Source organism: Antrostomus carolinensis, unplaced genomic scaffold (genome assembly GCF_000700745.2).
Source record: "Antrostomus carolinensis isolate BGI_N321 unplaced genomic scaffold, ASM70074v2 scaffold50112, whole genome shotgun sequence".
Taxonomy (NCBI): domain Eukaryota; kingdom Metazoa; phylum Chordata; class Aves; order Caprimulgiformes; family Caprimulgidae; genus Antrostomus; species Antrostomus carolinensis.
In genome coordinates this window covers 1-22,296 of record NW_010302852.1, presented here as the reverse complement: position 1 = coordinate 22,296, position 22,296 = coordinate 1, and the positions used below count along the sequence as shown (strand labels likewise).

At 51.9% G+C, this 22,296-nt stretch overlaps 1 protein-coding gene across 1 annotated transcript in view; it reads right to left on the bottom strand.

The window, feature by feature from the left end:
* SCN4A (sodium voltage-gated channel alpha subunit 4) overlaps nt 1–21,936 on the bottom strand; it is a 34,375-nt gene extending 12,439 nt beyond the window's left edge. Inside the window, exons 1-15 of the mRNA XM_010163889.2 lie at nt 21,643–21,936; nt 21,080–21,206; nt 20,047–20,143; nt 19,278–19,406; nt 19,056–19,147; nt 16,631–16,927; nt 14,756–14,819; nt 14,204–14,345; nt 12,946–13,158; nt 10,833–10,988; nt 10,458–10,581; nt 9,478–9,716; nt 6,941–7,114; nt 5,813–6,169; nt 1,818–2,246 (exon numbers count right to left, since the gene is read on the bottom strand). Coding sequence (XP_010162191.1) covers nt 1,818–2,246; nt 5,813–6,169; nt 6,941–7,114; nt 9,478–9,716; nt 10,458–10,581; nt 10,833–10,988; nt 12,946–13,158; nt 14,204–14,345; nt 14,756–14,819; nt 16,631–16,927; nt 19,056–19,147; nt 19,278–19,406; nt 20,047–20,143; nt 21,080–21,206; nt 21,643–21,906 — 2,904 coding nt within the window. The 5' untranslated portion in view covers nt 21,907–21,936. The remainder of the gene's footprint in view (nt 1–1,817; nt 2,247–5,812; nt 6,170–6,940; nt 7,115–9,477; nt 9,717–10,457; nt 10,582–10,832; nt 10,989–12,945; nt 13,159–14,203; nt 14,346–14,755; nt 14,820–16,630; nt 16,928–19,055; nt 19,148–19,277; nt 19,407–20,046; nt 20,144–21,079; nt 21,207–21,642) is intronic.
* Nucleotides 21,937–22,296: the final 360 nt, after the last annotated feature.

The window sequence follows — 22,296 nt, the reverse complement described above, 5'->3', positions numbered from 1 at the left end:
CACCCCATTTCTAATTACTAGACAGTCATTTCATGTGATTACCTCCAGCTTGTTGGCCACCCTGACTGCTTGAGCATGGGGTGAGTTGTTAATGCACCCCCTTGGTTTGCACCTTGGTCAATGTTCAACTGAATTCAGCCATTAAAAGCATCAGGGATGATGGGGTGAACTGGTGTTTAATGGTTCAGAGATGCTCTTTGCCCCCTGCACATGCCAAGCAGCCAGAGATGGTTCTCAAAACACAAGATCCATGCAGGGCTTTGGAGCAGATGCTGATAGATATCAGCTGAACACAGCCCCAGAACACCAGAGCCATGGTGGGACACGTCCATAACTGCACACCCAGGTTGTCCCCTAGATGTTGGGAAGCACATAGTGATGGCAGGGAACTGAGGTCCATGAGGACCCACAGACCAGGCTGGATGTGTCCCCCCATGGTGACTGGGTTGGCATTAACATCACCTCTGTGCAGTGTGACGATGGCCTGGGGGTACTGGGGATTAAAGCTACTGAACTGGACTTGTAGTAGGAAAAATATGGGGGGAAAAAAGCCAACTCAGCCTTCCTGCTGCCAACACTGAGGGGGACAACAACAGCAACAGCCCTCGCCCATTCCCTTGACCATTCCTTTGACCATTCCCTTGATCGAGGTGCTCCTGGCAAGTTTGTCCCTTCTGAGCACAGCCTAGCAGAACGTTTGCAATGGGTCACAGTCGGCCACCAAGTTTCCTGTTGTCTTCCTCCTGCAACTCCAGTTGCTAAAATACCGTTTTCCCCATCTAAATAATAATAATAATAAATCAGAATTGTCCCCTCTTCTTGCACCACACCCCGAGTGAAGCCAGGTCCCTGTCACTGCATGGAGCTGCAGATGGGGAGGGAAGAGAATGGCTCTGGGGTTTTGAGAGTCCTGGCTCATTTTCCAGCCCTCCACTCAGCAACAGTTGTTATTGCACCCAAACTGCATCACCACCTTCTGCCCAGCACACCACCCCGAGCAGGAGCAGCTGGGACAGAGCTTCCCAGAGGCTCCTCAGCTCCTGGGCAGGCAGGTTTGCCATTGATAGTCATGACAGACCCCCAGGTCAGAGCTGTTCTATTATTCATACAAAATCCCTTCCCAGACTGATGCCATTCCTCCTCTCCACCTCAGCATCCCCAGCTGCCCTGAGTTTCCCCAGGACCTTGGTGTGACCCCACTGCTAGCAGTAATTTCCCACCAGACTATCACTCTCCCTTCTGTATCCACTTGGATCTTCCCAAGCTTCTTGTCTCACATCTCCCTGTCATCCTCAGGGAGCACTGAGGTGATCCGTGTCCCACAAGCCCTACAGTCCTCTCCACACCTCGACATCAGCTGTCTCGTCAGCTTTGGATCCAAAATGCATCGCTTCATGTTCACTTGTGCTAAGCTCCTCCATCTGGTTTCATACCCTCCCAGATGATGCTTTCTGAGGCATTAGCAGTAGATCCAATGTTAGTGCCATCAGCAGATTTCCTGGCATCAAGTTCCTCTGGAACATCTTTAACCCTAAACTGAGCGCTTTGACCCTGGCATCAACCCTGTGCTGCAGTGGGTCCTTCCTTCACGTTAACAATAACCCCATAGACTGACCCAAAACAGGACAAACCCCTGCTTGGACCCCCTCAACTCCAACTCTCGTGGGGAAATGTGTTAAAAACCCCCAATTTTGCCCCATGCCACACATTGTGGAAAAGCTGGAAGTAACCAAACCCAGCGTAATTCTTTGGGCAGCCCAGCAAGAATGGGTCAATCCCAGTTTTGGGGTTGAAACTCTTCCACTTGCCTTTCTTACCTTGGCATCTTCGGTGTCAGACTGGGTGCTCGTCTCCTCGTAGAGGTCAGACTCCTCTGAGGCGATGGGGACTTGCACCGTCAGGTTGGGGTTGTTAATGAAATTCATGTGGTCCAGTTCATCCATAAAAAAATACTCTTTGCCAGTAACTCCATCCAGGTACTCTGACTTGGACTCCTGGCCAGTGTCCACGTGGTTTAGCACAGAGTTATCCCTCTTACTGTGCTCTTGTTCTTCTTCTGGGGCCACCTTCTTCCCCTTCCACAGCCTGCGGAGCAGCATGAGGATGGAGTTCTTGGCAAAATCGATCCCCCTGGTGATCCTGCCAATAGCGATCTGCAAGTTGTTCATCTCTCCGTCGTCGTCAGATGCTGCCAGGCTATCGGCGCTGAAGGAGCTCAGCAACAAAGCCAAGAACAAGTTCAACACCTGGAGGGGACAAAAACAAATATCAGAGCTGAGCTCCAGAATCAACATCATCCCCACAGGCTGGAGCAGCAGTGACCAGTCATGACTGTGGAGAAGACCCTTATGTTGGGCATGTCATGGGATTCCCTCCTGCCATCCCCCAGCTCTGGGGACTGCAGAGATGCCAACCCCTTCTCCTGGAGGACATGGGAACAGTTCTCCTCACTCCTCCCTGGGCTGTGATGCCCTTAGTGTCACCCCCAGATGCTTGGGTCCTGCTGATCCACTTCCAAGTGATGCCAGACATCGCTTCAGCCCCTCTCAAACCACCTCATCTGTGGGTCCATCAACATGTTCCTCTCTTCACTCTCTTAGTGCTCTTGGCCTGGCTAGCCCCCATGTGAGACTCCCCAAAGCCTGTGGTGCTTCTCCCCACCACCCATAGGGATGCAACTCAACTCTATCTCTTCCCTTCCCAGGGAGAAACCTCCTGCTTATCATCCTTCCAGCTGCAATTCCTCCTCTCCTCATTGCTGGTTCTGGTAGCTCAGATGCCAAGTGAACTCCTGAGGGTCTCCAACACCCTGGAGCCATGTAGAAGCCTCAGCCACAGCCATAACCTCATCCCTTTCTACCAGAGACCATTCTGCTCCATGGAGAGTGGCATTTCATCTCAGCACAAGTCAATTCCTGGGATGCAAACGCAACGCTCTGTACAGCTCCAAGCACAGACTCTTTCCTGCTTCCCCCACATCTCTTCTCCTTCACCATGTCCAAAGCATGACTAGACCCCTCTGCAGCTTCACCTGGCATGGGTGGACTTGCTGCATGCCAGAAACGTGGAGCAGCTCATGAGAAAAGGAACAGGACAAGTTCTCCCCAGGGTATGGGAGCATCAGCAGCACCCAGACATGCACCCTCTACGATAGGCCAAGCCCACAGCTGTTGGTGTTTGTGCCTTTGAGTGCCAGCAGCGTATCTGAGAAGGGAATTAGCTGCTATCCAAGGTCACTGCTGTTTTCACATGGCTCATACCAGCTGACTTCAATCGCATCTTTAAATAAATCCCCACTATCCCAGCAGTTCCATACTTACATTAAGCACCAATTACAGCCAGTAGTTGCTGTTGGCTCGGGGTGTTTGGTTTTGGTTGGTTTTTTTTTTGGAGAAGGGTTTGTTACCTTGTCACTCCACTGACTTCCTCCCTTTTCCCTTAATAACCCCAAAGGAAATGCTCCAAGGGTCATTAACAGTTAAGGACGACAGATCATCACCTTATTCTTCTACAGGGGAAGTGAGGAGAAACACACACCTCCCTGCAGCCTGAATGCTTGGGACAGGCTCCAGGATTTGGAAATACCAGAGACATGGCCAGGAGAACCTGGCAAAGAGGATGAAGAGGGCAGGGATGGCTCTGTAGGTGGTCGTGCTCTGCATTTCTCTACTTAGCTTTAAATGAACCCAGTGCAGCAGCACGAGGCACAGCAGGAGCTGCAAAGCTTGCCTGGAAAGCTGAGGTGCAATCTCAGGGAGGACTACACCTCTGGGAGGGCTGCTCTGACCCCACCAGCTGAAAGTCATGCTGACCCCATATCATCTATAGGAAGGTCTCCTGAAGGGGTGGAAGGGCTTTCCTACTCTAAAAACTGGAGGAGGGTCTCCAAGGAGCCTCTGCTGTAATTTACAGAATCACAGACTGGTGGGGTTGGAAGGGACCTCAGGAGATCATCCAGTCCAACCCCCCTGGCAAGGCAGGTTCCCTGCACCAGGTTGCACAGGAAAGTGTCCAGGTGGGTTGAAACATCTCCAGAGAAGGAGACTCCACACCCTCTCTGGGCAGCCTGTCCCAGGGCTCTGACACCCTCACAGTGAAGAAGTTTTTCCTTAAGTTTGTGATGAATTTCCAGTGTTCCAGTTTGTGCCCATTGCCCCTTGTCCTGTCACTGGGTACTAAAGATTCGATTCCCAATCTCTAAGCTCCTGCAGTCTCTTGCAGACTGTTCTGGAGATGTTCCTGCTGCTTATGGGTGATTTTCAGCCTGATTCAGCATTGCGATTCATATGAACAGGTTCCCCCTTGAAAGGTGCCATTACAAACTCGTGCTGACTGCTGGGCAGCCTGGGGGGATGTTGGGCTGCTCCTCAACATGAGGTGACACAGTAACATCTGCCCAGCATCACCCAGCACAGCCCCCAGTACACCAGCATGGCTCTCCATGCTGCTCTGGGGGACAGCTCAAAGCCCCACATACCTGACATGAGCCAAGGAAGTCGAGCAGCACCCAAATCCCAACTTTCTGCCTCAAAGTTGGTCAGACAGTGTCCCAGGTTGCCCAGAGAAGCTGTGGCTGCTCCTCCCTGGAAGTGTTGAAGGCCAGGCTGGATGAGGCTTTGAGCAACCTGGTCTAGTGGAAGGTGTCCCTGCTGCTGGCAGGGGGGTTGGGACTGGGTGAGTTTTAAGGTCCCTTCCAACCCAAACCATCCTATGATTCTATGAAAATAGGACACTCCAAGCTGTCCTACCCCTGACCCAAGCCATGGGGTGGTCTGGGTTTCTCGCTGGGGCTGCTTTCATCCCTCTGGAGGTTTGTGCCAAACCAGGGCTGGAGCAGCCACCCATCCCGGGGAGAGAGGGAGGGAGAGAGAGAGGGAGGCGTCAGCAGCTCCCTGGACAGATAGTTTTTCAAAGCAAATTCCAAAGGGCTTACACAACCCTGGCAAGAAATAGGAGCGATTCAGCAAGCTGGGCGCTTCCCTCCCCTGCCTTGCTCCTTAAGAAGGGAGAGCAGAACCCACACAGCCTGGAAAACAAGCTTCAAAGCCACCAGCAAGAGGGTTTCCAAGTTTAGAAAGGATTTCACGCTCGCTTGGAACTTGCAGACCTGCAGCACTGGCAGCGAGCAGCTCGGGTTAGCTGGGAAGGCAACAGGCAGGCAGGGAGGGTGATGGTGACCAAGAGTTCACCAGGACCTAGGGGAAGGAGCTGGGTGCTGCAGAGGGTTTGTGCATCCCCTGGGTGCCACCTGGATCGTGGTGAGGATTGGGGATGCTGGGGATCTGCAAAAGCTTTCCAAGGGTTCTGCTCCCAAAAGCATCTGGGAGCAAAGGGCCAGCCCTGGGGTGAGCTGGGTATAGCCCTGCCTCCATCCCTCATCCCAGGAGAGTGGGAAATGGGGAAGGAAAGCCTGCAAAGCCATGTGGAGAAGAAAGGACAGCTTGAAGACGAGCTCTCTTTTGTCCCAGAGTTGCTCCCCCATCTGCCTAAAGCCCATTGTTAAATTTTCCATGCCTTGGTTTCCCCTTCTGTTCCTGATCTGGTTTCAGCTGAAGCTCCCTCAGAAATTGCTTTTTACCCCGCTTTGAGCACACAGCACATGCCTACCAGGTCCACAGGAGGGAGGTCAAGCCCTTTGCCTGCACTCCTCTACAGCTCCAACATGACCATGCCTACAGGCATAGCGCTGTAGGTGAGCTGAGCTGGACATCATTGGCCTATGAGTGAGGGGCAGAGGTGTCCCCACCCCACGGGACCCTCCATCCTTGCCCACCACCTTTAATTGAAGGTCCACTCCAGATCCAAGACTCACCACAAGGTTCCCAATGACCATGACCATCATGAAGACGATGAGGCACATGGTCTGGCCGGCCACCTCCATACAGTCCCACATGGTCTCGATCCACTCCCCACAGAGGATGCGGAAGACAATGAGGAAGGAGTGGAAGAAGTCGTTCATGTGCCAGCGGGGCAGCGTGCAGTCAACGGAGATCTTGCACACGCACTCGATGTAGCTCTTCCCAAAGAGCTGCATCCCCACCACGGCAAAGATGAAGACAATGATGGCCAACACCAACGTCAGGTTCCCCAAGGCACCCACCGAGTTCCCAATGATCTTGATGAGCATGTTGAGGGTTGGCCAGGACTTGGCGAGCTTGAAAACCCTCAGCTACAAGGAAGAAGGAGACAAGGTGTTGAGTTGCTTGGAGCTTTCATTGCCACAAGGTGTCAGCAAGGATGTGAAGCTGGGATTAGAACTTCACGTGGCCATTTTATTAAGGCAGAAGGAGTTAAACACCCAACTGCTTTGCAAAGAGCACAGATTCTGACTTTCACAGAATCACAGAATGTCAGGGATTGGAAGGGACCTCGAAAGATCATCCAGTCCAACCCCCCTGCCAGAGCAGGAACCTCAATGAGATCACACAGGAAGGCATTCAGGCAGGTCTTGAATGTCTCCAGAGAAGGAGACTCCACACCCTCCCTGGGCAGCCTGTCCCAGGGCTCTGGCACCCTCACTGGAAAGAAGTTTCTTCTCCAGTTGAAGCAGAACCTCCTGTGTTCCAGCTCACACCCATTGCCCCTTGTCCTACCATTGGGCATCACTGAGAAGAGCCTGGCTCCATCCTCCTGACATTCACCCTGAACATATTTATAAACATTAATGAGGTCACCCCTCAGTCTCCTCTTCTCCAAGCTAAAGAGCCCCAGCTCCCTCAGCCTTTCCTCAGCAGGGAGATGCTCCACTCCATCATCTTGGTGGCTCTGTGCTGGACTCTCTCCAGCAGTTTTACTTTCCCAAGTATTTAGCTGGACCACCAGTGTTCTATTTAATAGGACAAGTTGGTGACTACCATAAAGGAGGTTGAACAAGCCATTCTCCACCCTGGTGGCAACTGCATCCAAACCCCCCAGCACAGCTTATCCCTGTGGCACTTACCAAGCGGAAGGAGCGGAGCACGGAGAGTCCTTGCACATTGGCCAGGCCCAGCTCCACCAGGCTCAGGGTGACGATGATGCTATCAAAGATATTCCAGCCCTGCTGGAAATACTCGTAGGGGTCCAAAGCAATGAGCTTCAGGACCATCTCTGCCGTAAAGATCCCCGTGAAGACCTGTGGGAAACGGAACCCTGTCAGCTTGCTTGAAAGCCAGTGCTTGGGGTGGGGTGGGTAGCACCTCTCCTTTTTGGGGTATTCTCAAAGTGTTTCAACCCACTGGGTCCAGCCCTGGTTGAGAACAAGCTCCCCAGCTGCTGCCCAGTATGGTTTGGGGAGCCAAGCTGGGAGTACTGGGGGGTGATTGCTACTGGAAAGACTTGACAAAGGTGTGTGGTGGCAGGTGGAAATTAAAAATGAAAGTCTCCTTGGCAAAGGGACCACCTTGAAATGACTCCTGAATCACAGGGACTCCCAGCACAGGGAACTGGGCTGCTACTGGGATGTCCCTGCCTCCCCCTGAGCCCTGCAAAGCTGATCTAGCTCTTACACATTCCTCTTTTCCTGGGACCACAACAGTGCTCTGCATTATCAGAGCACTCCAGAGTGGGACCAGCCATGGGACAATTAACATGACAATTAACGTCCTTGATGAAATTTCCTGACATGGTGTGGGCTGAGGAGCCTGGGGACAGATTTTGCCCTGGGTGTGGACAGAGTTGGGGTGCACAGGTCCTTGCCTCCACTTTGCAGAAAGGCTTCGGCACTGGTATCCCAGGGGATGCTCCCCAACATGTCCCTTTGCATGCCAGCTCAAAAGTGTCCCCTTTTCTGCTCCTGCCAGATGATCCCGCTCTCTTCACTTACAGCCTGGTCATCTTTCTGCCTGCAGCGAGACAGGCAGCAGATGTGAGGGGTGATAGAATCCCAGATTGGTTTGGGTTGGAAGGGACCTCAAAGCTCATCCAGTCCCAACCCCCCTGCCAGCAGCAGGGACACCTTCCACTAGACCAGGTTGCTCAAAGCCTCATCCAACCTGGCCTTCAACACTTCCAGGGAGGCAACCTGGGCCAGTGTCTGACCACCCTCACACCAAACAATTTCTTCCTCACATCTCAGCTCCATCTCCCCTCTGCCACTTTCAAGCCATCACCCCTTGTTCTCTCACTCCCTGCCCTTGGCCAAAGCCCCTCCTCACCCTTCCTGGAGCCCCTTCAGGTACTGGGAGGCCACTAGAAGTTCTCCCTGGAGCCTTCTCTTCTCCAGGCTGAACAGCCCCAACTCTCTCAGCCTGTCCTCACAGCAGAGCTGCTCCAGCCCTCGCATCATCCTCGTGGCCTCCTCTGCACTGGCTCCAGTAGCTCCATGTCCTTGTGCTGTTGGTGGCCCCAGCACTGGAGGCAGCACTGCAGGTGGGGTCTGAGGAGAGCGGAGCAGAGGGGCAGAATCCCCTCCCTCCACCTGCTGCCCACGCTGCTCTGGGTGCAGCTCAGGACACGGTTATTGGCCTTGTGGGCTGCAAGATCATGGCTTAGTGGGAGCTGCTTCTCCTACTCCCATCCCTCCCTGACCCTTCCACAGCCAATCCCCCCAGCTCCCTGTGTTGGGATTTACACACAGCCAGAAACTGCTGCTGGCTCAGAGGAGAAGCTGGACCTGGCTGCAGTGTGACTGAGCTTCGAGCAACAGCCGATTAATCCCCTTGTATTTCCTGAATGAAACCAGAGACAAAGCAGTTGTGTGCTGAGCGTCATCCTGCCCATCCAGGGCTCAGGCATGTGTCACTCCAGTGCCTGTGCACAGAGAGGCCCTGGAAGGTGCTAGAGCAGGGCAAGAAGGTAGAAGAGGAGATTGGTGATCTCCTCCATCCCTTCACTACATTTCCCAGAGCTATCATGGACCTCTTGGACTTGTCCCAGCAGCAGATTGCATCCAGCTGAAAGCCATTTACTCTGAGCTCCAAGCAGGAGCAACCACAGCTGGTTGCTAAATACACCCATGAAATCAGGACAGCCCAGATTTGCAGTGATTTCCCCAGGAAAAGTACTGATGATGATGATGATTTAATGCTGCTAGCACTGGTGCCTCCTACTCCATGGGAAGCTGTCTGCATCTGGATTAGCCCCTGCTCTGCCACACGGCCACCCAGCATCACAAGGACACTGTGGTGTCAAACAAGGGCTTGCAGCAGCTCATGCCTAACCTTGGGTTGCAATGTAGAAGGTGGCTCAGGACAGCATTGCAAGGCCATGGCCAGGCTGGCATTGCTGAGATGCACCAAGCAGTGCAGAAGTTGCAGCAGAAGGTGATGGTGGATCCCACCTCCATATCACTTCCCTTGCTCTGAGCCATCCTGGAGCTCAACCTAGCACGGGGATGCTGTGATCAGACCCCCACACCATTTTCTCAGCAGCTGGGATGTGTTTCCAGGCATGCATGGACACTGTTCAGGTGACACAAGGGCAGCAGGGGGTATTTGCCCACCAGTGTGGATGGTGTGGCTCTAACTGGGGAAGGACAGGATGCCCATAGCTGCCTACCAGGTTCCCCACACTCAGCACGTTCTCAAACTCCTCTGTCATGGGGTAATGCTCCATGGCCATGAAGAGTGTGTTGAGCACAATGCAGATAGTGATGCCCAGGTCCACAAAGGGGTCCATCACCACCAGCTTGACAAACTCCTTCAGCTTCAGCCACAGAGGACAACAGTTCCAGACCAGGAATGTGTGGGCAAATTTGTACCACCAGGATGGGCACTTCTGGTGAGCTTCCTCCAGCTCTGAGGATATGAAAGAAAAATGACATCAGTGTAGGCTTACTCTGCCCTCCCCTGGGTAGGAGAAGTTCTAACCCACAGAAGAGACCTCTCCTGAGGTCCTGAACCAGCCCTAGACCATCTATGAGCTTAATATGGGGGCTAAAAGGAGGAGCCTACCCATGCCCAGTGATGTTGCGGACCTTACCCCCCAAACCAGAGAGGGGTAGAAAGGAAGAGCAGTCAGGGAACTACGGGTCCAATCCTGCTCTCAGCACTTGGGCAGGATTTGAGGTGTCCCTGCCATGCTGAGATTGCAGGGACATCCAAAGGACCTTCTCTGGGGTAGCCAGAGGGTTTGGTGCCCATTCTGAGGGAAAACAAGGCTGAGAAACCTGTTATTCCCGAGTCCATGGTACTCTTTGTTAAAGTTGAGACAGCAGCTCTTGAGAAGCCACTCAACAGTTCTCAGTGGACTCTGGAGACTGCTGTCATCAATCACAATCTCATTCATTTGCAAGAGCTATTGTGTGATTGCCTCCAGGCATCCTTCTAGAGAGCTGGGATGAAAAGCCTTGCTTGAGCAACCCCACTGATCATGTATGGAGACCCCTGATCCAGAGTCAACCCTTGCACAGGGCTGGGCATTTGGGGCAGCTACTATCTCTTGGGGGTGCTGAGGACCCCCAAGCCCACCAACACACAACAGTTGGGCTAAACCAGCTGATACTCACAGCCCTCAACCCAGGCTGGGGAAGAATGTACCTTCTACAGCATTGGAGATGACACTGATGGCACTCCCCACCCTCTTCTCAAGGCCTGGCCCATCTTGGTTGCCCACAGTGAGGTGGTTGGGGTCTGATTTCTCCGGCTCATTGGTTGGGTTGAACTAGAAGGAGAGGAGATGACAGGGGATGAATGCAAGTGCTGCAGGATATTTAATGCACTTAAAGACAGAGCAGGCAGAACAAAGGGCATGGTCTGGAGAGACCTTGGGGTGCAACATGGGAACTACAGGTGGGCTGCAGAAAGGCTCGTAGGACCCCACCCACAACAAGCTGGGCACATGCCCGTCCCTCCACCAGGGTTTATTGGGGTGGGGACCCTCAAGGGACAGCAGAGACAGCGCCAGGCACGTACGTCAATCACCGTAGCAGACCGCTCCAGCACGACCTTGGGGACCACTTGCCCGTTGCAGTCCTTTGCCTTGTCCTGGTCACTGTTCAGGTCTGAGTCACATTCCTTCTCGGCCACACTGCTGGGCAGGGAATCACTGCTGGACCGCTGCTCCTGCAACTGCAGCAACCCACATCTCCATCACCCGTGTGTCTACAGCCATCAGGAGCTTCCTGCAATCACTGCAGGGCACCAGGCTGAGGACCGGGGTGAATCGAACTCCAGGATCATCCTGGGCAGGACTTTGTGACTCCACAGTCTGCTGCTGCTGCAGGACCTGGGCAGCAAACTCATCCCTCATTGTTACTCGTGAGGATCTAACTATTTTCAGTAGCTGAGGTTGCAACCATTTCCTTGTTGCTTGCACACTCCACCATCCTGAGCTCCCCGCAGAGCCGTGTTAGATCTGCTCACATTTGCTCAAGGTGAATAATTCATAAGGACAAAACTATGCAAACCCTCGAATTTCTGTCTCACCGGAAATGTTAATCTTTGAAATATGTTTTCATCCCGTCCAGGAAAGAAGAAAAACCTTCAAGGCTCTTGCTGAAATGCCACGTGCAAGAATTTTGGTCTTGAATTTATGAGATTTTGGGTCAAAATTTAAAATTATTTTCCCAAATATTGTTTCATTAGGTTTTTATTTGCACATCCAATAGTTTCTTTTTCCCATTTCCTTTCTGGCAGGGATATTCATATTTGAAGTTCTCCAAGCCCTCCAGTAGTACTAAGGATGCCACAGCAAAGTAGGAATCAATCTGTTCGCACCACACATTGAAGTGTTTCCACACTTGGTCACTGGATATTAAATAGATCCAAAGTGCCCATTTCCTGTAGGTGCTTTGCCCTCACTCTCAACCTCATTCCTTCCATCTTCTCCATTTCTCTAGGTGACAACAAAGAGGTATCACCCCTTAATAGAGCCTTGAGGTAACTCACTGGTTGATTTGCTCACGGACAACCATCTTTATGCTCATCTCTCGAGCTGGGTAAGACTTACTTAGACCCACCCTGCAAACATCAGCAGCCAGAGACGAGCATATCACTTCCTCAGAGGATGTTGTGGTTTGGCACAGATAAGCCATGAGAGATAGAGGCTCTAGAGAGAGGAACACACTGTTTTGTGTCTCTGCATGAGAGGAAGTTGATCTTTTGCCCAGACTAATAGTTAGATTTGCAGGTATTTCTCCTGGGGACGTTGCTGACATTGGCCAAAATGATGATTAGAGATGGAATGTAGCTGGGCAGCGGTATCAGACATCACAGAAGCTTTTGCCCATGTGTTTTGAAGCTGAACAGAGATTCCTAAGGACCAAAAAGGGGCTCAGGTAACATCCTGGGGCTAAAATGGTGCAAAACAGGTGGAAATCAGGCAGTTTCAGATACCACCCATTTTGATGCCAGCTTGGAGAAATATCAGTGTGAACCCTCTGTGGCATCAGGTGTGAGTATCTGCTCATCTGCCTGGGGACAACAGTGAGACCAGACCCCATGAGCTATGCCTGGGCTCTCACAAGGACACCAGGACCTCCCCAGGTGAGATGTAGGGTTTCTCAAGCCCTCTCTGATGTTTCCAATCTTGACCAAAAGTAGAGGGTTTGCTACACATTGAGCATTACAACTGCCCTGTCCTCCTTGAGTGCTTCTCTGTGCCTGGATCATTATCTCCTCGTGCAGGCTTTCTGCCAGGTTTCCTGCAGGAAGAGATATTGTTCATTCTGGTGCCTTTTATGTCTTGTTTCTCAACTTCTCCTTTCAGGCAATATGGCACCGCTGGGCTGTACCTCTCTGCTGCCTCCCAGTGCTCCCTGGGCTGGATGTTGGATGTGGAAATTAAATCTTTTCAGACATTTTTGTTTTGTTTTGTTTTCCTCACCCAGGGTAGTAGCTCGACTTTTTGATTCAGCTGTGACCCCCCAAATAGTTACTCAATTATTATCTTTGCTAATAAGTCCCCAAATGGGACTTATTTTTGGGTTTTACATAAATACAGGCATCACCATGTTTGTCACTGCCTCCCCCTTTTCTCCCCCTGTTCCTAAAGTCCCTCATTTTGACCCCCACACTTTCCACCAACCATCTTCTCTTGCTCCTCTTGATGCTTCTTCAGCTGCTCCATGAGTTGTTGAAATTCCTCCTCCTTCTGCTGCTCCTCCAGCATCGTGGCGTCGTTTTGTTCTGCATAAGCCATGGCCACCACTGCGAGGATGAGGTTGATGAGGTAGAAGGAACCAAGAAATATAACCACCACAAAGAAGATCATGTATGTTTTCCCTGCTGCACGCAGTGTCTGTGGAAAGAGGAGGCACAGGCTTTCATACCACCTCGACATATCGGCTTGGTGATGCTTCTAATGAAAGGTCTTGGACCAGGGCACCCTCCCATTCATGGTAGAAGGACAATATTTTGCTCCCACCACCACCAAGGGCTGGTCAGTGGCCAACTGACCTTCCTGCAGTCCATGGGACTGGGTTAGGACTGGTGTGAAATGGCCAGAAGTCTTGGGCAAACCCAACCATGCTGCTCTGTGCTACTTGGCAGCCCAAGGACTGCAAACAGCCATGGAGATGGGACTGATACTTCATAGAATCATAGAATCCCAGACTGGTTTGGGTTGGAAGGGACCTTAAAGCTCACCCAGTCCCAACCCCCCTGCCAGCAGCAGGGACACCTTCCACTAGACCAGGTTGCTCAAAGCCTCATCCAACCTGGCCTTCAACACTTCCAGGGAGGAGCAACCACAGCTTCTCTGGCCAACCTGGGACACTGTCTAACCACCCTCACAGCCAAGAATTTCTTCCTAAAGAGACTCTTCACTAGGGACTCGCTTTACTGTGACAGGGATTGACCCACCTTCTCAGGTCTTACCCTTGGGCCAAGCGTGGTCCTTTTCTAACCCCAGATCCGGGCATAATTGTTTCCAGAGGACACGTCTAGCCTTCAGACATTGTCTTGTTTTTACCTAAACAGTCCCTGGACTCAGGGTCAGCTGGGATTTCATGGTTTTTCCTAGACAATGACTCAATCCAGGGTTCAAGAGACCTGGCATTCCCCCTTCCCCTCTCCCTTAGCTCAAGCCAGAGAGCTACCAGATATTCCTACAAATCCCCGATGTCCATGATACAGCTGCCAGCCCTGCTTTGCCCAGTGGAAAATATACTGCACTGCTCAGGTTGGAGAGCTAGATAGGACCATGGCTCATCTCTACTGATCCTGGTTAGATCCATAAACCACAGGACAAGGTCTCCACTCAAATCAGTTTTTCCATGTCCTAGGCCACAGGCAGCATTGAAATGAAAGGAGCATTTGTACAAAGATAAAAATTTCGTGCCTACCAGCTGGAAGAGGTTCTCCCAGTAGTCCTGAGTCATGAGGCGGAAGAGGGCCAGGAAAGCCCAGCTGAAGGTGTCGTAGCTGGTGTAGCCGTAGTTCGGGTTCCTCCCCGCCTTCATGCACTGGTAACCTTCAGGGCACTTCCTACCAAAGGAGCCATGGGGGCAGCCAGTGTGAGCCCCCAGCACTGCCCCTCCTGCACCCACAGCAAAATGCTCCATCCCTGGAGGTGCTGAGATGCTTCAGCAGACCTCCTCAACCCCATGCTGATACAGTTGGGATGCCTGGACTGATACCACCTTCTCCAAAGCTGGTATGTTTGGGATGCCCAGGCTGATACCCTCCCAAGCTCCCATCCCAGTTGGGGTGCCTGGACCAATACCCTCCCAAGCTGATAGAGTTGGGATTCCTGGACCATTCACCCACAGAGTCATGTTCTCAGCCCAAGTGCTGTCCCATCCCAAGCATCAGTGGTCCCACAGGCAGCGCTGGCTGCCTCATCCCTTCCCAGGGAGGCAGAGGAGACCTCAGCCACCAGCATGAGCTTCACTCACCCAGCATCGCTGCTGTTCCCACAGAGCAGGGCGTCAAGTGCTCCCTCCAGAAAGTAGAAATTGGCTTTGCAGTTGAAGAAAGAGCAAGACATTAAAAAAAAAAACCCACAAAACAAACAAAAATCCAAAATTGATTTTCAAATTTTTGGCAGCTCCTCACTGCCAGGGAAATTCCCAGAATCCCAGTGTTGGGCACTGGGTTGTCTCCTCTCTGCTGACTTTGCTATTTGCATTGAACTACTTGGAACCATCTCAGAGAGCTCATGGCTTCGTTTCACTGACCCAACTAGGTGGCTCCCAAGCCCAGAAAAAGCTCTGGAAACAGTCAGGTTGGCCAAGGTCAGGTCTTCTGGGAAGGTGGGTCAACATATGGTCAAAGGACTAGGTCTGGTCTGTTTTACTGGGAAAATGTATGACACAGCAGGGCATTCCCAGGGAGCACTGAGCATGGGGGACTGCAGAGGTCCCAAAAAAAGCCTGGGGGAACTATCTGCTACTGCTCCATGGCTACCACCTTCCTCCTGCTGCTCCCATCCCAACCCTGGTGAGGAAACCCACCCAGCTCACAGACCAGAGATCCTTAAAGCTCCTTCTTACAAACCCAGAGCCACAGGAGCTGCCAAGCAGTGCCACCACAGGTCACCTGCCCCCAGGGACACATAGATGAGCACCTGGAGACCCCCACCCCAGGACATAGCAGAAGGCAGCTGGACCTCATCCTGGGTATCACCTAACACAGCCCTTCCAGGAAGCACACAGGGGTTTCTGGAGCTTCCTCAAAGCATCTCCTGGCTCTGCTTGGCTTCTTGCCACCAGGTTTTTATTTAACCTATGTGGGCTCATCGAGGAGATGTCCTGCTTGTGAAACTCCAGGAGATATGTTCTTTGGCCCGGCCCCAATAGCTGTTAACCTGAAGGCACAGCCCCGTTGCTATTTGCACTGCACTCATTAGATCCTGTATATTGAATGTGCACCCCTACCAAGAAGCCTTCCTGTAATTAATGCCAGAGCTTCATGTACAGTCAGACAAAGTAGCTCAGCTGAGGTGTAACCCAACCTTCTGCTGAGCTCTGCTGAGTGCCCTAAATGAGACGTGAAACATCCCTGTGGACCATCCCACCACTGAGCAGATCTGCCAGGCAGATTTTTGGAGATTTTTTTACTTCTTCATGGAGTTTAAAAAACCCAAAACCAAAGAGCAAACAAACAAACAAAAAAACCCCACATTGTACTTTCTTGGGCTAAACTTATTTCAAAGAAGTGGTGGGAAAGTAGCAAACTTGGAGACCTGTCTGAGGACCTGTGCTTGACCCCACCTCTCCCTCCTGATGGAGGTTGCAGTGTTGCATGCTCACATGGAATGCTCACTGGATGCAATGGTACCCGGGGAAGGACCCAGCTCTGATGCAGCAGTGAAAGCAGGTGAGGAATGTCATTCCTACATCCTTCCCTCTGGTTTTCCACCCAAAGTCCCATCTGCTCCTGGAGGGTTTGGTCTTCCTGCTGTGACCAGCCAGATGGAGCTGCTGTTTAGCAGTGTCCACCCTGATGGGGAGGTTGTGCCCTCACTAGCAAGTGTGAGAGACGAAGACACTGGTTTGTCCAGACCTTCTCATGGTCAAACCTTCCTCGATGAGATTACCTTGTCCAGGTGGACTGCATTTTCCCTGACAAGGCAGATTTGATCCCATCTGTCCATTCTGTGAGTGTGCACCAACCCTGTTTCACCCACCAGCTATATCTCCCTGCAAAGCACCTTGGCAGGAAGATCCATATGAGCAAACCATCTTGGTCTGACATGTAGGAAGAGTGAGGAAACTGAGGAGCAAACTAGGGTGATGGGTCAATGGGGAAGAGGATGCACAAGCATTTACCTTCATCGTTGATATAGGCTTCAAAATCAAAGGTGTTGTTGCTGGTGAAGTTGCTGGCGATGCTGTCGGTGAAGTTGCTGTAGAGCGTTGTGTTGGCCAACGTGTCATTGTCCAGCCCCCAGTCCCCCAGCAGGGTGTCATTGAGGGGGGGCCACCGCACACACTTCTGACGGAGGTTCCCCATGAAGAGCTGTAGACCGATGAGGGCGAACACGCTCAGGCAGAAGACTGTGAGGATCATGACGTCTGAGAGCTTCTTCACTGATTGGATCAGAGCCCCAACGATTGTCTTCAGCCCTAGTAGGGAGGCATCACTACTGAGCTAGTTGCTCATTTGCGAATTGTGGAGAACGTGCTATGGTGTTCCTAGAAGGTGCTGGATCTGATGGGGACACATGGTATCACCACATTCACCCCATGTGCTCAGACTTTAAACTCTGTGCCCCACATTGTGTTCCAGCTGCCCCTCTGTCCCCACACATCGCTGGGCAGCATAAACCCTTCCCCCAAAACTGTCACTCTTGGACCAGTGCCAGCCAAGCCTCCCCATGCCAACTTTAACCTGGGTTATCACAAGCCAAAGCCCACCTCAGCCTGGCAGCTCTCAATTCCTTTTAGCTTTATGTTTTCCCCAAATGCCACAATCTGGCCTTTTTTTGGCCCAAACCAGTAGAGTAGACCACTTTGCTGTGGCACATGGAAAAGCTACTCGACAGCCCAGCTGGAAGATGCTGAACACTGCTCTCAGCTTTAGAAAAGCCTCTGTGGTCCAACACTCCCACATGCTGCTGTCCCGTGGGTGGTTGGGAGCCCAGCCAGACCTTCCAGCCTGATCCCTTCAGGAACCCCCAAGGCATCCGAGTGAAGGTGACAAAGTGACATCTGCATTAAGCATCGAGATTAACTCATCTCTCCCCTCCAGCATCACCATTTCCTGGAGGAAATACTCCCAGAGGAGGCTTATCCACAGTGGGCTTTTGACATGGAAGATGTCAAAGGCGGAGAGACCTGGGTCTCTTTAGCTTGGAGAAGAGGAGACTGAGGGGTGACCTCATTAATGCTTATAAATATGTTAAGGGTGAATGTCAGGAGGATGGAGCCAGGCTCTTCTCAGTGATGCCCAATGGTAGGACAAGGGGCAATGGGTGTGAGCTGGAACACAGGAGGTTCTGCTTCAACTTGAGAAGAAACTTCTTTCCAGTGAGGGTGTTGGAGCCCTGGGACAGGCTGCCCAGGGAGGGTGTGGAGTCTCCTTCTCTGGAGACATTCAAAACCTGCCTGGACACCTTCCTGTGTGATCTCATTTAGGTTCCTGCTCTGGCAGGGGGGGTGGACTGGATGATCTTTTGAGGTCCCTTCCAATCCCTGACATTGTGTGATTCCCATCACCTGAAGACTACAAGGATGATGGGTGATGCTGGGACATCCTGATATTTATCTTACAAGCAGCTCTGAGCACAGAGCTTTCTCACATGGAGGCAGTTCTCCAAAGAGACATGACTTGTAGCCCTGTCATCATGCCAGTTCCCCTCGTCCCCAAACTATTTAGGTAAAACTGTTCTCCAAGGGCTGGTCTATGTTGGGAAATGGCTGAGGACAGTCGTTCTAAACTAACATATTTTTGCAACTGCTATTTCTGCAGAGCCTCTTGGGGGGGGATGTCATTCCAGAGAGAAGCAGCAGCTTATGTTTTGCTAAATTCAATTTATAGCCTGTTGGATGGAGGCAAAAAAACTCCCCCATTTGAATGGGAACCCTAAAGATCTGGAAGCTACAAGGACACAAGAATCTATTCACCACAAGAAATGATCATTTTCAGTTCAATCTCATGTTTCTTCAAGGGATCTGATCTATCATGTTCCATCAGCTTGCACTAGGATATCAAAGCAGGATATCAAAATGGTATCAAATTTGGGAAATAGCTATCAAAAGTATTTGCTAATGTGCTCCTACCACTGCAGGCTGGATGTTTGGGGTGATGTTAATCACTCACCACCTGGCTCTTGCACTAATACCCCTTAAATACCTCAACCCTGGCACCAGAGCAGTCAGCAGTGGGGACAACACTGAGTTTATGACTCCAAAGATCAAATGAAGTGTGTGGATTAACCGAGTCCATCAACACAATGTGAGCACAAGCCCGCTTAAGGTATCTCCAAGGAACCCTAAAAACAATACATCTGGTTTTTCAGGGGCTTTCCCTGGCCAATCAGCTGAGTGAGTGCAGCTAATTCCAAGATGTCAAATTAGCAGGACCTGACTGAAAGGTGAATTATGTGGAAAATTATTTATAAGTATCAAATATCTTATTTCCTCTGTTTTCTCTTAGACCCATCAAAAGAACGAGGAATTGCTGTGAACAGTGGCAAACCTGAGCTCAAGGAAGGGGAAGATATGGAGCGGAGACCCCTTCTTTAAGTCCCACCTGGTATCACGGTGATGGTTTTCAAGGCGCGGAGGACACGGAAGGTCCTGAGAGCAGAGATGTTCCCCAGGTCCACGAACTCGGTAATGTAGCTGCAGGACAGGAGAGGAAAGGGTTTCAAGGGCTCTGCCAGGCACCCACCTCCCTTTTTCTCAGCCTTCCTCCCCAGGGTCCCCCCCTGGGTACAGACCTCCCATCCTCCCCCCATCCCACCAAACTCACGCCATGGAGATGACCATGAAGTCCAGCCAATTCCACGGGTCACGCAGGAATGTGAAGTTGTCGATGCAGAAGCCTCTCGACAGTATCTTGATGAGGGACTCAAAGGTGTAGATCCCAGTGAAGGCATATCTGAAATAGGAATGGTGACTCAAGCGATGTTCACTTGGGTCCAAGGGCCAGCTCAGGATGAGGTTTCATCCACCCCGCCAGTGGGACCACCTTGCAGAGCTGAGTTTGGGGGCTCACGGTCATGGGCTGATGAGTTCTTGGATTGCTTTGGCACTAGGGGAGGTTTTCACCTCACCTCGTAAGGCAAGTTGGGACATCTGGAGGTACCAATCCCTTTGGTGACTATTCTGCAACACCTCTGATCCCTGCTGATGTCCCACCACCACCATGCAGAACCACAAGAGAAAATGTTGGATTTTCCCCCTCTCACTTGGGGCTGGTTGTTCATGCTCCTGGGACTGGTAAATCTTCTCAGCCTCTCCAGACTGCTGACCTGACCCAACCTGCTCTGCAATGGTCTCTACCACCAGATTTTGGGCAGCTCTGAAACACTCCCTTTCTTTGCCATGCCTAATGCAGAGCACAGACATCCCTTCTGAGATCAAGGTGGCCACCAGCATCTCCCAGTGACACCTCTCCTCCTCTGAAGGGTGTCTGGATCCCACCACCCCTCTCTCAGCCTTGATCCTGTCCCTCCTAAGGATGGCCAAGCTAGGATGGCCCCCATGGCTGGGGAAGGTTGTGGAAAGCAGGGACTTACTCAACGTTCTTGGACCACGCTGGGGGATTGCTCATCGTCATAAACACGCAGTTGGTTAAAATTGTGATCATGATGAACATGCTGAATAATTTGAAACCTGGTCAAGGAGAAGAGCTGTGGCTGTTGTCTACGTTCTCCCCTTCACATGGTTATGAAGCCAAGCACCCCTCCTCCTCTTGTCCTGGCTCCCACCGTGGCCCTATACCCTGAGCTGCTCCTCCTGCCACTCTCTCCTGGCTCAGTCCTGTGCTCACACTTCCCCCTTAGTCCCCCTGCTCCCATGCATGGTCCTGTCCTCTGCCCTCTCTTTCTGCTCCCTTCCCCATCTCCATGGTGCTGGCTCTGCCTCCCTCCTTGTCCCCTGTGCTCCTTCCTCTCCATCACCCCAGGGTATAGCTTTCCCCACTTGTCTAATCCCTCTGCCAAAAACACCTCCTCTTTTTTCCTCCTACCTCCTGGCCACCAACCCCTGCTGCCACCAGAGCTCTCCTGTGGTTACTTCCCACCCATCCTAGTGTCTCTCTTACTCTTGGAGTTCTTCTCTGTTTTTCCATCTCTGCTTGTCTCACACCAAAAGCCTCAGCACTGCCCAAGTTGTCTCCTTCCCTGTACCCCAATGTCCTGGTGCCTCTGCCTTCCCTCTCCCAAAGCATTCTTTGAGCTCCCAAATTCTTGTCCCACTTCCCAGATGGGACAGGATTCCCTGACCTGCAAACATTTTCCTTCCTTTCCAAGTCTCTCCAGACCTTGAACTTCTTCCTAGGAAGCTCCACCACTTAGGTTTCTTCCCTTCTCCAACCAAGACTGAGCTCTTGGTACCACCAAGGTGCCCCAAAACCTTCAAACACCTACTTCTTGGGAAGGAACCAAAGCACTGGGTTGACTGGGCATGGTCCTGGCCATGGTGGGGGCCAGCCCAGGAGATTTGCTCACCATACCATCATGAAACACTTCTCCCAGCCCCCTCCCAGGGCTGTTTGCACTCTGAGAGCATCAGGGTTTGACCTGGCAATAGAGTAGCATCACATGGGACAAGGATATGAATGGATAAGCACTTTGATGGCTCCTCTGCGGATGGGGTGGAAGGGCCCCAGCATGTAGAGGGCAGGGGTTGCTGAGAAGCGGAAGATGGACTTCCCTTTGTTGAGGACTATGAATGTCTGTGGAGAAAAGAGAGGAGGGAGATGGGTTAGCCCTTCTGCGCGCCCCCCAAAACACCCACAGATCAAGTGCTGCTATTAGAGGCGAGACCTCTATTTGTGCTTTGGATCTCCAAAGGCTTGGGACTTTGCCAAGGAACAACTGCTCTGCTTTGGAGGAGAAGCAACCACAGCAGTCTGGGGCTGTGGATCACCAAGATGGGCTCAGATGAGACCCTGGGACATGGAGGAAAGAAGAGGAGGTCCATGCTTTAGTCTTTCTTGGGCATTTGGCCAAGGCCCTCAGACACATGGTCTGAATGTTGGGATTGTCCTCTGCAGGGACAGGAGTTGGACTTGATGATCCTTGTGGGTCCCTTCCAGCTCACAACCTTCTATGATTCTATGACTTATATCTAATACCAAGTCTACCCATGGGGTAAGCCCTGCCCCTCACCTTCTTATCCTTGTAGAAAGGGTCCAGGTCCTCCAAGGGGGTCCCAATAAGCTCCGGTGGTGGATCACCATAGATGAGGGGTAGGTTTTTACCAGCTTCCAGGTCACTGCTGGGTTTGATCTCCTCTTCCTCAGGCAGTTCCACATGCTGCCTCTTTATCTTGAGTGCCTCTGCCTCGGCGATGCGCTGCTCGATGGCAGCCAGCGAAGCAGGGGTGAAGGGGCGGAGGTTCTCAGGGCCTGGGATGTGCGGCAGGCCGGCCATCCTCTCATTCTGCTCCCGGGACGCCTGCGCCCAGCCTGCTGGAGAGATGGGGGCTGAGAAAACCATGCCAGCTGGTGCCATTTTGGGGCATTGTCACTCAACCCTTGAAGCTGGGTGGTGGCAGCATCTCGGTGGGTTTGTGCACATGGGTTTATTGCAGGAATATTGAATTTACAAGGAAGATTGTTATGCATGGATCGCTTGCAGGTGGTGCTCCTCATGTGCTACTTCTCCCAGACCCCTGTTCAAAAAGCACCACCAGGTTGAGCACCATATGAACTGAGCAGGTGGTGGCCCTGGCACCAGCTGGCTGTTGTTAGACATACAAATTTCACAACCTAGACAAGGGTTGTTCAACAAAAAAACCACCTTCAGCATCAGCAGCACCAC